The 14,947-nt window shown below is 37.0% G+C and overlaps 1 protein-coding gene and 1 long non-coding RNA gene across 2 annotated transcripts in view; one reads left to right on the forward strand and one right to left on the reverse strand.

The window, feature by feature from the left end:
• Window positions 1-1,951: 1,951 nt before the first annotated feature.
• Window positions 1,952-14,947, reverse strand: part of LOC113968967 — a 126,111-nt gene continuing 113,115 nt past the window's right edge. Inside the window, exon 4 of the mRNA XM_027685979.1 lies at window positions 1,952-2,128. Coding sequence (XP_027541780.1) covers window positions 1,952-2,128 — 177 coding nt within the window. The remainder of the gene's footprint in view (window positions 2,129-14,947) is intronic.
• LOC113969045 lies at window positions 10,614-14,608 on the forward strand. The gene is made up of 3 exons (XR_003534727.1): window positions 10,614-10,853; window positions 13,798-13,972; window positions 14,392-14,608. It is a non-coding gene; the product is annotated as an uncharacterized LOC113969045 (long non-coding RNA).

A 14,947-nucleotide genomic window follows, 5' to 3' on the forward strand; every position in this document is an offset into this window, starting at 1 on the left:
CTGGAAAATAATAAAAAAAAGTATTCTGCCATTTTCTGAAAGTTAATAATTTCACAGCTGTGCAAAAGGGCTGTTCTTCTTCAATAGTGTAATTTTCTAATTTGAACTCCACTACTGTGAACACTGTCAGACACAGTGGTGTTATATTAACTTCACTGGAGTTGTCCTTAATTGCAAGCACAGCTGAGACATCGAGCAGTAAGATTTTGGAGGGCGAAGCTTTTAGCTTAGAAGACTTTGCACAAGATTTTATCTTCTATTTGTCAGAAAAAAAACCCCTCCAAATATAGCTGTGATGCTTCAGAAATGATTGTTAATATGCTTTGGAGAGGAAGATAGGGAGATCACTCGAGGGAGTTCTCCCTCAGTAGCTCCATATTTTCTCCCACACCCTGTAATTTCCACCCTGGGGAAGCTGACAGAGATTGGTTCTACCTCTGAAATTTCTGTAAGTAGGAAACTAAGTGCTATTAAACCCATGGAAGAGAAATTTGATGTTGAATTGGACTCTTATGCACTACAAATGGGAAAAATTAGGGGATGAAATGGAAATGCTTGAAGATAGACATTCAGCTATAAATGCTCAATATGATATAAAAAAAATCTAAGGAAGGGCTAATGTAAGAAATCCTTCTGCTCTGTTAAAAATAATGATATTTTATGCCATAAATTAGAGGCTCTAGAGAACCAGTGGCAGAGCAGGTGTTTTAGCATAAGTGGTGTTTTCAAAGGAAACGGTGACACTGAAGTAGGTTTCTGAGTATTCCACTTCCACAGTGTGGCAAAAAGTGCAGCCAGCCTACTGAACTTGCAAATAGTCATTCAGAAATGTGAGCTGCCTCACAGAAATCTGAGCTGCCTGGAAGAGTTTCTCTCTTCCAGCTAAGCATATTCAAATTTCACTGCTATTTCCTAAGTAGACTTAAACTTCTAAGAATCTTACAGTTGACTCAATGGGAACAGAATTTCTATTTTAGAATGGATTAAAACCACATCATACGTATATTTTTGTTGAAAGCAAAACTATTTCTAAGCTTTGTCAAATATGTTCCTTTAGGGGAAAAGATAAATTTTGTTTTCATATGTATTTTGTGATATAAAAGCACTTCTTTTCACACAACAATTAAAATGTAAATGGGATAATTTTTGAATGTAATATATATTGAAAAATATATTTTTTAATCTTACAAAAAGCAGAAGTAGTCTAGAAACATCTTTACAGCACCCAAGTGACGTAGGAGGTCAAGAGTTTTAATGTCTACTGAAAGAATGCAAGTCCTTAGTGATGAAATGGCTATTTCTACTGTCCCAATCTAGTTTTATTTCAAGACAGAAATTTTCATCCTTCCAACAATGTGCTCTATATTTCAAAGCTTCACAGCTATCCACACACCTTTCTTAATAGCAAGTAAACATAACGTGTCCTTACTCTGATAGGAAGGATAGATCATAGTAGTGATGCCTCAGGACTATTGGGATTTTTAACTTTTTGTACATTTTAATGTAGCTGTATAGTCTCTCACACTTTAGAACAGTAGTTAACATTCACCAAACCCTATTCTCCCATTTCATATCGAATTTTCTAAATTCTTTAGGCTTGTTTAGGCTTCTTTCAAGGCAGGACTATAGTAAACACATTCTGTTTAAGAACATTTGCACGCCAGGCCTGAAGAACAAGATACCATCATAGTCAAAGCAACCTTCAAGCCTGGAACCTTGGAGAAGCTCCAAAGACAGTACGTGCTGTGAAGAAGAGGAAGATGAGGAAGAAAAGGGTCTTAGGACCCCTGACTCAATTTCCAGGGAGGCATTCCTGGGGGGCAGATCTGGGGGTGGGTAGTTCTCGGATTGGAGCATAAATTGTGGAACCCCTGGACACGGGGAGTGGGCACCGTTTCTGTACTCCTTGTGCCAGAAGGACTTTGTTAAAGAGCTGTTCTGTATCTTATCTCTACTCAATTTGCCCGGAGTTTTTTTTGCCTCCCAATTCTAAGGCAACACAGTGAACACAATATCTGGGAAGTTGGCATATTCCAAAAGACATCCATTCTAAGCTCTCTCCTGAGATCTGTGCCTGGCAGATTTCACTGTCATTCCAGTTCAACTTCAAAATGTGTTTCTTGTCATCCTGGAAGTAAATAATACAGAACTCTCAAGAAATAGTCCCTCCTTGAAGGAATCAGAACCATTTCGCTGATATCCCATGCTTGCAACTTGTCAAAAATAGGTAACGTAAACCTTTCTTGCACTTACAAGAGATCAGGTAGGATGTCTTTTATATCTCCAATGTCTATGACTTAGATTTTCCCTTCCCTCCACGTTCATGCACATGACAGAATTTTGCAGGATATCTGCAGATTATCAAAACTATATACAATTTATATTTTAAAAATGTAAAAACTTCCCATATTGTGTTTTAGTTATATAATCAGTGGTTTCTAATAATTTTTTCCCATGAGGTGCCTTCTCTGTGTACAGAGAAGTATAGTACAGAATGTATATATTAGTACAAAATACATACATATATTACATATATGTACATATATACGTATATATATAGTACAGAATGTAGTGTATATATATAGTACAGAATGTCGATATTCAGCAGATATATGTAGATATATGAAAACATCATATAAAATTTAACGCTCTCCTCTGACACCTCCATAAAAACTAACGGCAGGAACTGAAATTTGGTAGGAGGAAACCAAGCAAAACAAAGGAAAAACGACAAAAAAAACCCCAGAACCAAAACAACTGAAACACCGCCAAGTAAACCATATGTGCTAGTTTTGGCAGAGTTAGGAGTTATTTTTCTTCACAGTAGCTGGAATGGGGCTGTGTTTAGGATCTGTGCTGGGAACAGCATAGGTAATTCAGGGATGTTTCAGTTATCACTGAGCAGTGATTACACAGAGCCAAGGTCTTTTCTGCTCCTCACCCCACCACCGTCAGGGGGGTGGGGGTGCACGATAAGCTGGGAGGGGACAGAGCCAGGACATTTGGTGTCATGCCCAGCATACAAAGCTGGGGGAAGGGGAGGGAAAGAGTGATGGTGTTCGTCTTCCCAAGTCACCATGGAGTGTGATGGAGCTGCCCTGGGGATGGCTGAGCACCTACCTGTCCTTGGGAAATGGTGAATCCCCTTGGAAAGTTTGGCTTTGCTTGTGCTCACGACCTTTGCTTTACTTATTAAACTGTCTTTATCTCAAGCCACAAGCTTTCTCACTTTCACTCTTCTAGTTCTCTCCCCATCCCACTGTGAGGGGAGGGAGGCAGTGGCTGTGAGGGGCTGAGCTGCTGGATGGGGCTAAAGCACGACTCCCTGCCAGGGAATTCTGACTTAACACAGTTTAATGTAACAAGTCAGACATATATTGAGACTACATTGAGTTAGAGACTTCTGATGATACTTCAAATACATTTACCCTTATCCTGATTCCTGCAGCATTCATTTTCCTTCCCAATCTTTGTCAATTAGAATTTGTGTTATGCTGAAGGCATAAGAACTCTGGAGTTTTGTATTTTCTTATCTTTGTTCATCTATTCTGGATGTCCCCTGAAACATATAAGCTGTTTTTATTACTTTTAATCCCTGCTCTCCACAGAATATTGTAGGAAGAAGGTATTTATCCTAATCAGTGTTATTGTAAAGTAGTCAGATAAAGAACTGTACAAATGGAAAAAAAGATCAGAGGTGATGCTTAAAAACAAAAACCTTCTCATAGAAATCAGAGGTATTTAAAAGGATTTCAGGGCCACAGCAGAGGTAAGACTACACAAAATAAGCAGTTGAGTTAACATGGAGCTCAAAAAGTAAATACAGAAATATGTACTGGAGGTCAGAAAAACGTTGCCTCTATACCAGCATGTGAATGAACCTCTTGGTGGTCTGTGGCATTCAGCTCTAATGTCCATGTTTAAAAAGTTACTGAAATTCCTAAACCTTAGCAAAAGTGCTACAATAATTGTTTTACATCATAAAGCAGCCTACATTTTGAAAAAGAAGAAAATAAATTCTAGTTCTGAACTTATTTAGCTGAACAAAGAAATGATGATACTGCACCACTTTCTCAAGGCTGTATAAGATTCATCATCAGTTCAGCTTTTTAATTCCAGACAATATTTTTTAGAATTAACAGAAGTTCAGAAATTGAAAGATGTTATTGGGCTACAAGCACCATTTACTGAAACTCTAGTTGTCTGTCATTTCTGTAGAAGTCATACAAGAAAGGTTTAATGATCTATTCTGACAACAACATTCTACAAGTCTACCCAGAACTAAATGTTAAAATTGTTGTTGCAGCTTTTCAAAGTATTACCACTCAATTTCACCAATATTCTTTAGTTCTTAATAAAAGCCTAAATAGCTTTCTTGTTTTGCAAAAGCAGTGAGGCTGGACTGTTAGCTCTGAAGAGCTTATTTTGAAGAGCTTCTGAAGTTCTCTCCAAATCTAACCACCCCATTCCTTTCAATATCTTCATCTCATGAAAATCTTTCTAAAACAGTAGGTCACCACCACCCTTCCCTATCCCCACACTTCTTTTCTGTTGAATTATACTGTAGGAGGACATCTAGAACAAGTGGCAATTTTCTAAGTCATAAAAGTGGTACTTTTGGTAATATTGTGTTTCCTTCTTTCTACATGACAGAAATACTTTCTCCTATTACCCAACAAGTACTAGTTCTTGTTTAACAAATAAACAGACTGCCTGCTGAACCTGAGCCTACCTTATTTTATGTTTTGTTTGGTTTTGTTGTGGGTTTTCGGTGGGTTTTTTTTGTTTGTATGCTTTTGTTTTGTTTCATTCTTTTTCATTTTGTTTTTTTGAAAAATGAGAAAGGTTTCCCTGGAGTCCAGTATGAACATGTGAACATTTTTTTCACCTTGCTGAGTCTATGTAACATCTGAGTGAATAATTTTCCCTAACAATCAGAGCAATAAATCTACAGACATGAGCTTTTCAGTGTTATTAGAGATGCTCAAAGGACTGTTGTCAATGTAACTGATGACACAAATTCAGAATTACCTTAAAACATCCATCAGACTGAAAACAAAGAGGAATGCTACCCTACTAATATTACTCTTAACCTGTTCAAGAAGGGGTTTTTTTTACTCTGTATTAAGTTTTGCTGCACAAATGCCATTTGTTGAAATAATCTGAGATCCACATGAGGCCACCAATATTGTAAATGACTAGAATATCCATGAAGTGATGACAGCTAAGAGCACTCAGGACTCAGTTACAGTTCCTTGTAAGGTATCAAAGGTGAGTTTATATTTAAGTATAGGTATTGAATTACTAATGTGAGTGGAAGGAGTTCCCCATGCTTTTTGTTCTCTGTTTTGCCTGTTTGAATTTTGTTGTTTGAGATTACTTTTATAGAGTATTAAAGCAAAAGATCTCACAGAAACTACTATCTGCAAATTCAGTTATATATCCCTTTCCCTTTCTTCTTAATTCAATATATTGCAAAGTCTGAATAGAAGAAGCCTAGGTCAAAATATATTCCTTCCTGACTTGTGAAATTACACCATAAGAAAGGGTAATTACATCCCCTATTCACGTCTTAGGAAAATCCTAAATTATTTTTCTCAAGGAGATCCCACATAAACTTAATCTTATACCCCTGTTTCTACATCTCTGAAATGTTTTCTTTAAATGTGGGCAGATGGCCTGGATTATTCCACAATGGGAAAGAGTTAGAAAATTTACATCTTAATCTACACTTCGAAATTATTTTTATACAGGATTTATTCACTCTGTTCCCTTTACAATGCAGTGTGTGTATACTGGTTCTCACAGACACCAGTTTCTGTGTTTCAGAACGCTGGTTCTCTCAGACAGCACTTGTGCTGTCATAAACAAAAGGTAAAACAAAATTTAAGCCTTTTTTTTTCAAGCAGAGAAATAGAAGCAGAGAGATACATTTGGATTATTTGGCCTTTTGCAACAAGCAAACTGTCTTAAAAATAAGACTCGTACTTATTGGATAAAATGTTTTGATGCTTAGAAGGACAATCAATTACTATAGAATTTCTTTAAATACTGAATAGCTTTAATGGAAGTTGGGAAAGTGCTAACCTTGAAACGATTTGCTCTCTTTCCACAGGCCCAAATCCTTAATCCTTGCAAGGGTAGCCAATTTGTCCATCATGATCAATAGGAACAGCAGCCTAGGCAATATCTCACAGGCAAAGAGCAGCAGAAAAGGAAAAGGGAGTGATATTTATATCCTTTTCTGAAAACTATTTTTTAAAAGTTCTTTGCTGAATCTTCTACTTCAAGTCAACAGTCTTTATTAAACAAAGACAAAGCACAGAATCTAACTTAGATCCTGCAAATGAGGAAGAAAAGAAAACTTGTTTACTTTAGAGCAGCAGACTACTTGGACCAACAAAAAGACATTAAAAGAAAAAATCAAAAAAAGATGGTGCCAAACTAATTCTGACTATGAAAAATTGTCTAAGCCACAAGAACTCATATGTTTGGATAAATATGTTACATCATAGGTAGCATATTCAGGCTGAAGTTTTCAGAGGTAACACAATTTCAGTGGAATTATCTTTTTCATTTCTTTAAAGATACTTTCCTTAAGCTATAGGTCAAGATTATTCCTACAAGATCACGAAGTCATATTTCTAGTAGAAGAATAAATCTGTGAATTCCCTTGATCACTTGGCAAATAGCTTTATCTTAATCTATACCAATGACATGGAGTAATAACAACAAATTTGAGTAAGTGTTATCAGAGAATATTTGGAGACCATTTTCTCAATATATGTTATCAATAAAAACGTAGTGTAAGTCATGTGCATCCTATTTTCCAAGGATGCTCAACAGAATGTAATCAAGATAGCATTTAGCAGCCAAGTCATTATAAATCTCTATGTCTAAGCTCCAAACCCACCCAGATGTTAGACAAAATATTTTTAAGACTCAAACTGAGGGTTAATATGCCATATTTTAGCTCACAACAGGTAAAATATCATTTACAAAGACAACTATGATGGTCAAGCAACCAAGGTTAAGTTAACTTGTTCTGAAGCCAAAACTGAACTGCATATCCCGCTTTTCTAAGGTTAGAGTCAAAGCTAAAATCACCTAATCCTGCTCAGAGAACGTGCCTGGAGGCTTCTAGAAATCCTGCTGTGGACTTCTCTTCAGTCTTAAGTACATAAATACATTCCAAAATCTGATTATAAAAGGCTGTCTGAAGCTGAGTATCCTCATGTGAACTTACCTTGGTAACTTCCTCTTCCTCAAACACAGGACTAGTTATCACTAGTTATATACCAGTAGACAGTAAATCATCATCATGGCTAGTAGAGAGTAAATAATTATCTAGTTATATACTAATTATTATTTAAAAAAAAAATCTGATTTTCACTTGCAAAGCCAAACCTTTAAGAATCCTAAGAAATTTCCAGACACTATTTTTTGTAATCCTTATATCACCTTGAGGCTGTATTTTCAAAGCAAAAACATGACACTCCTTATACGTGTCACTTGAACAGTTTTAGAAAGTCAGCCCCCAAACCCTCTGTAGGAACAGTTTCACACCTTTGCCATTATGCTGGTTGGATACATCACAGCTTAGGTAACTGTATTAAAAGGATCTCGGTTTGCTACACAGATACTTTGAGGCAGGCAAATAACATTCTAATTTTGGAAATGAAAGGAAACTGAAGCACAAAGAAGCTTTCACAGTTATTTGAGAAAACTCAGGTTTAACGAGTAAAGCTCACTCTGAAAAAAAAAAACGGTTCAGAAGTCAATGCATCATGGCAGTGATTATTCAGCAGAGCAAAATATATGAGAGGCCGGTACAATTTCTCCCCATTCAAAGCATTCACACAACCCTGAGACATTTGATCCAAAACAACCTTTTCTGCTACACCTGTCAGTGAGTCAAGCTCATAGCAGAAGCTTAGGTCCTATTCTTGCCTTGCCTACCCTGCCCAAAACTTAATCTCTCTTCTCTTGGTCACCTTAAATAATACTGGGGGGCTTTAAGTGCTTCTTTTTACTAAAACAACTGTCTTTCTGCTAACAGAGAGCCTGAGGGAATTAAGGCCACCCGAATGGAAAGGAATATGGTTTTACTGTTCTAAAGAGGCAGAAAAGTGTTATTCTAAACTGAGTGTAAGAGGAATTTGAGGCTCAAAGGAGATACAGATATAATGTGGCAAGAACAAATATCTAATAATACTTATGACTGGAATCTGCAAAAATGCAAAAAGACATGTCAGGGCTTTACATTCCTCAGGACTCATAGCATTCTTTACTGAAGTTTATTCTTTACAAGACTTATGTATGAGACTGTTCAGAATCAAACTTTAAAATCTTAGAACTAAAAAAATTAGGACTGGCAGATACTTAAGTATCCTACCTAATCCCTCCATCTACCCCAAAACAGCTTCAGATGATTTAGGGAAAGAGAAAATCATCTGCTCCTTGCACTACCCTTGAATGTTCAGGGGGTAAGAGCATCTAATTAACTTCAGGTCACCAAGTTGTTTGATATCTTCAAGTTTCAACTTCCCACTCGGTGAATTCAATGGAAGACATTGGCTTTGAAGGCACTACAGACTCACAGAATTCTGCAGAAATATCTATTGTCCAAAAAAATTTGAAAGAAATACTAAAAGTATCTTCAAGGCCATCTGCTCCCTCATTCCCCAAACCCAAACCACAATCAACTGTATTTAACCATTTCTGACAAATCTTCCAGTAATAGAAATTACATAATCTCTATTGAAAATTCATTCTAGTACTTAATTTTACTTATTATTGAAGGTTTTCACAGTGTATCCTAACTTATCCTATTGAAATCCAAGGTCTCTATACTCTGTGTTTTAACTACAGTGAACAAAGAGAACAGTTGCTTCTAATTACTTAACAAGGCAACTGCATACATACCTATATCTTCATATGTTTTTCTGATAAGTCTTTTCATTCTAAACCTTGTTTGTTTTCAAAATATTTATTGGTTTTAAGTTTCAATTTCAAAATAACTCTTAATTTTAGAGACAGATTTTTCTCTCTCAACCAAAAAATTGATAGTCCTCCACCATGAAATTGCAACCTATGAAGAAAAATTCAATTAAAATTTTTGAAGTTATTATCAAAGACATATTGGGCCTCCATAAAGAAAAGTTCAGAGAATTCCGAGAAGAAAAGGAATGCTTATCTGAAAAACCTCTTCTGCACAATTCACTTGATTGTGATTGGTACAGTTCTAGAAAAGAGGACACAAGGAACAACAGTAATGGTTTTAAGAACACTTTACAGAAAGAGGCTTAAACAGTTCAACCTGTTTAGTTTATAAGAAAAAAATGAATGATGCCCAGAACAGGATATATAAAGCACACTGGCAGGAAGAAAACCCACAGCATGAAGCCTCCGTAGCGCAGAAAAAGAAAGAGTGGTGAATGAAGGAGAGCTAAAATAAGCACAGAGGGATAATTAGCCATTGCAACAGTTTATCAGAAGCAATGGCAGATTCCCGTCTGTCAAAACCTAAAAGTCTGTTGGAATTCTTTGATTCTGCCAACAAAACTGATGTATACAATTCCAGCAACTCAAAGAGGTAAAATGGGTGAAATATTGTGGCAGCAGGTAACTTGTTAATCAGAGAGGGTCTTCTGGCCTAAAAATTCACACTGCAGCCCTCTACCCAAACTGCAAAAATGTTAAAACCTTACAGAAAAACAAACAAAAAAGGACAAATCAATAAAATTCATGGGGAAAATGGTTCACAAGGAAACATATTCCTGTCTCAAGCCTCCCACAATTCTGGTTTGCCTTGTGTGAGAGCAATGGATGAGCCTAAGGTATCTCCCAGTTTATATTCATGCTTTAAAAAATGTGCAAATAATAAGAGTAATCAAACAAAAACATGCTTTGTCCATGATCAAGAACATGTAATGCTGCTGTCTCAAGGAAGGGACTCTGATGTAGGGTTTTCATCTCTTGTTTGCTGTTCACAGAGGAACTGAGAAGTAAAACATGCAAACATCACAACCTTAGTCTGCAACAGAAAACCTTCTGGCAAAAGATCAAAGAAGATGGAACATAAAAGCTCCAGATAAGGCTTAAAACTATAAAGCTTGAACCAAAGGCGTGAGAATTCACAAGTCTGTTTGTAGAAGAAATATCTCTAATAACTAGCATTGCCTCCATGGAAACAAGGCCTTGAAGCTGGGTTGGGTCCAGGGAGTGACAAAGGACAGAAGATAGTCAAGGTGCTGCAATTGTCTTTAGTACCTGAAATATCATAGTCCTCGTGAATACCAATTTTTTTAAGGGAAAAAAGAAAAAAGCATTTTGATGTGCTTTCCATTCTAATCACTAAACAGCCTTGCACAGAAATCAGGCAACTTGTCAATAACAAAGGAAAGAAAGAAATCTTTAAAAGAAACCCTTAAATTTAATTTATTAAAAAAACTATGAAGAACACTGAATGTTCTAAAAGTTATTAGAGAGTCAGACACAGGTCAGCATGTCACAAAGAAAGGCTGCAGGATAGGAATTGTCCCCCACATGCCCAAATGCTCCAAAGCCATCGCCTCATAAACGAAACCTGAGCTTGCAGAGCTCTGCCCCTGCACAGACATCTGCCATCAGCAGCTGTCCCCTCATAACTCACCCAAACAACCCCATTTTCTGGTCAGCAGGAGCAGTAGAGCTGCTCTGATGGATTCAGAGGATCATGTCTGGGCAAAGGACTCTAGTGCCTGAGCTCCAGCTGTTATACATAATATTTACTAAGTTTCAGCATGAACATACCTTAAAATATTTTTCTTTTCTTGAAGAAGGTGTTCTAACTGCTTTCTACTCTAAAACAGGTAATAAATTCATTCTGTTCCTTTGTTCTTTTCCACTGTTTTCCTGGTATGGGTAACTTTTTAAACCACTGAGATGATAATTTCATTTATTATGGTGATAAAACCAGTGCCTGTTTACTGCTAATGAATCAGGAAATTCTACAACTTCTATGCTAATAAGAAAAATGAACTGGGAAAAACCTTGACTAAAATCTTTTCTCACACTTTTAGTACACGTACTCCAACCCTTAATTTATACCCTGATCCTGCAATTTTCCCTTACCCATAAGGCTATGTGTGAATTAATCACCCCTAAAACAAACACCTTTTACTTCAAATTATGGAAATAAATCTTTAAAATTTCATGCTGATGTGAATTTAAATTAGAGAGTATTTATAGATGAAGCCTTAATGATTTTCTTTATTCACTCATTCAATTTGTTTTTAAGCAAAAATTCCCAGCTTGCTGGCTTCCCTTTTCCCTAGGTACTTAGACTGCAAGGGTACAGCCCTGTGCTTGTGACACTGCTGTTGCCTCTGGGAGGAAAATGTAATACTCCAGACATTATGTTATGATTTTTCTGCCTTATTAATCAAGAGAACAAGAGAGAAAAAGAGCAATTAACTTTTTTTTAGCACAAAGAAAAAGAAAACTAAATTAGGAAGTCAAACAACAAGAGATAAGCAGATTACAACTTTCATGGAAGATATACAGCCCAATCTTCTTATATGACCAAACTCCAGATGGATGAGTTAACTGTTGGAGGGGCTTAGGCAGAGGGAAGCAAATAAGTCTTGCCCTGTGACTGGTATGAGATATTAGTGCTCCTTTCACCCTCTCTCATCCCCTTCACAGCACTGCTGTTCCCCTTTGAACCCCTGTGCTTGCTTGAATGAAGGAGGAAGTGGAGAAGGGAAGTAATAATTCCCTGGGATACAGCAATAACCTTGAACCATGAGCTTTAAAAAGGTGGAACCCACTTGCCCACTGTATTGAAGCTACTCCACAATAAAGGCTTTGTGAGAGATGAACAAAGTTTCATGGACAAATAAATCACACTTGATCACCAAGTCCAGTGTCCTGTCATCAAACTGGTGGTGCAGCTCAGTCCACAGATCATTTGCTCTGTTACTCATGAACAAACCCCAGAATTAGTACTTTCAGCTCCCTCACCACAAACCTCAACATCCCTGTCTGCCATGTATCAGACCCTTATTTACTCTTTGGTATACATCTTAAATCAGGGATCCATACATAATGGTAACAGCTCCCTTTATGCTAACGCAGACTAGAAAGTTTTTCCAGGGATTCAGCAGAAAAACAAATTTTACATTAGCAGTTTTTTCAGATGTTATCTGAAGCATGCTCTGAATCTGTGAAAAAATGTTTGACTTCCATGTGGAAAGAAAAAGTGCTACAACAATGCATTTTCTATTGCAAATTTCTCATACTCAATGAACCAGCAAAATGCCTTTTCTGGCAGTCTGCATACTTAGATGAGATATATTTGGTAACAAGGGCCAACATGTCTTCCACTATAAACTCTAATCAATTTAATTGACTAAGCCCTTATTGGCTAGGCAGAGTATTTGAATGTGGTACAAGGGCAACAAAGTGCTTTAATTGCTTTAACTACAGACTGGGTAGAGAGAAGGAAATGGTGGTTCTAGAGAGCAACACGCTCACCAGTCAGGATCGTATGGAAAGGAAAAAAAAGTCTTTTCCTGTCCCATGCTGTAAAACCACCTATTGCTGGATCTGGCAGGTTCAAAACCCCCAAAGGCAAAACAGCACCCACCCCTGTTAGAGAGAGGTGACCACTTCACCAGCAAGAATGGTCTGGCAACATGCAGCTGAAAGGGAAGAATCTGGAGCAGCATTTGGGGGAAGTGGTTCTAATAAACAATTCTGGTCATGGGTTTGCTTTCCAAACTTCAGAAAAAAATGAATGTCTGGCTGATCCAGTCAGTTTAGTTGTATTATCTTGGCACCAGTTTGTTGTTAGCTTGCCAGCAATAAGTGAATAGTCCATTTCACATGTACTGCCAGCAATCAAAAAAATCAACTGATAGATACATCCTCTTTTAGTTCTGGTGCTGTTACTGCATTAGCTCTCAGCAATCTGTTGATTCTGTTAATAGAAGCTGGTATCATTTCATAGTAATACTGTTTTGGCTTCTTGCTAAACTTAAAAAAATAAAAAAGGAAGGATTTAAAAGTCTGACATCAATTATTCAATAAAATCATGGCTGATAGCTGACCTGAACAAGATAGATTTTTTAATTAGTGAATCAGGTTTCTGAGATCACATCTTTCATTTAATACACAGTTCAGAAGAATAAAATCCTATTGAAAGTTCCACTTAGGTTATGCTGGTGAAAAAGCTGAGGAAAACGTTGATGACATTTCTAGTCAGATTTCACTGGGCTTTATCAAACATGCTCTTCATAAATAGTTGACTAATTTAAAACCAGAAAGTGTACTACTCCCTATAAACTGAGCATGCTTTTTCCTGCGTACCATTCCTAATCTCCCTGGCAGTACAAATCAAGATACTGGCATAAGAAACAATGCAAAAGCAGAAGAGGAGAAGGATGGCTCTGAATTCCTTCTCCTACCTTGTGTCTCTATTTTATGTTTTGAGAGATCTGTATACACTGATCCCTCTGTGTCTATGCAGATTCTTATTGTTGTTTCCATCAATATTAAAAGCACAGACACAATTCAGCTGATGCATATTCCCAGATTCATAAACAGAACTGAGAGTGTTTTGATCAAACTACTGTTCTTGAAGCTTCCCTCTAAAGACCAGAAACTTAGTTGTCCAGATTAACAATTCTCTTTGAGTATGAAAGGGTGTCATGGCAAGCTAGGTGGTATTCTTTTACAGAAATTCAAAGTGTAGTTTATAAACTAAAATTGTGTATCTATAGAGTTATTTAAATTGGATCTTTTGTTCCATAGAAAAATTATGCTGAAGAACAAATCTCCCAAGGACCACACACTTTCCAAAGTACCAGCATCCTCCAAATCCCCCATCTGCTAAACTGAACAGACTTCAGCTTAGTATTCATTTTAATTTCTGCACAATGCCTGTCATTGAGACACTTGAAGTTACACAAAATTCTGTGATTAGTAGGTATGAAGGAAATAATTTTTTATTCTCTCTTAAAGAAAGCTTTCTTATATTTAGGTTTGGAGCTGTTGCTTGAGTATAATTTTAGGCTTTTACTTTCTTCCAATTTTAATTCTGTATCAATGGAGAGCAGTCAATTTCTTTTTTTGTTATTACAAATTCAGTGTCAGCTGATATTGCACTGATAGAAGAGTAAACAAAAGTTGGCATAAAATTTCAATACAGAAGTTCATTTAAGAATCAGTCCTGAAATTTTGCTGCTATTTGTATTTATAAATATTTATAAACTGGATCAGATCAGTCCAAATCTACTCATACTTATAAGAGGGTAAAAAGCATATTAAACCAGCAATTTCAATACTACTCACTTCTATTTTTACATTAAACTTACTGTTATTTTTATTTCTTATTTCTTCTCTTAGTATGATAGTGATAGAAACTGAGAAGAGTTTGTGAAACCCCTATAGTGAGTTATTTTTTGCTCAGTGCAAATTGAAACAGCTGTAGCACTCTATAACACCAAAAGGAAAATGTGGATGACTCCTCTCTGCTTTTCCTTACAGACTTAATATATTCACTAGCTTAATTGAGATATTTTATTTAAACATTCAGATCCAACATATTGAAAGATTTGGATGGACAGCTCACTGTTCTCAGCCAGTGGAATGAGAGCAGCCATGAGGGGAAGGTCTTGGGGGGTGCTGGTGGAGGAGAAGCTCAACACACCCCATCCTTGTGCACTCACAGCCCAGAAAGCCAACACTGTCCTGGGCTGCATTCAAAGCAGTGTGGGCAGCAGGAGGGAGGGGATGCTGCCCCTCTATGCTGCTCTTGTGAGACCCCACCTACAGGTGCTGCATCCAGCTCTGGGGTCCCCAACATAAGAAGGATGTGGACCTGTTGGAGAGAGTCCAGAGGAGGCCACAAAGATAATTCAAGGGCTGCTGCTACATGTTCCTAGAGCTCTTCTGAAGACTC

Source organism: Neopelma chrysocephalum, unplaced genomic scaffold, assembly GCF_003984885.1.
Source record: "Neopelma chrysocephalum unplaced genomic scaffold, ASM398488v2 Primary Assembly neopelma1_70, whole genome shotgun sequence".
Lineage (NCBI taxonomy): Eukaryota > Metazoa > Chordata > Aves > Passeriformes > Pipridae > Neopelma > Neopelma chrysocephalum.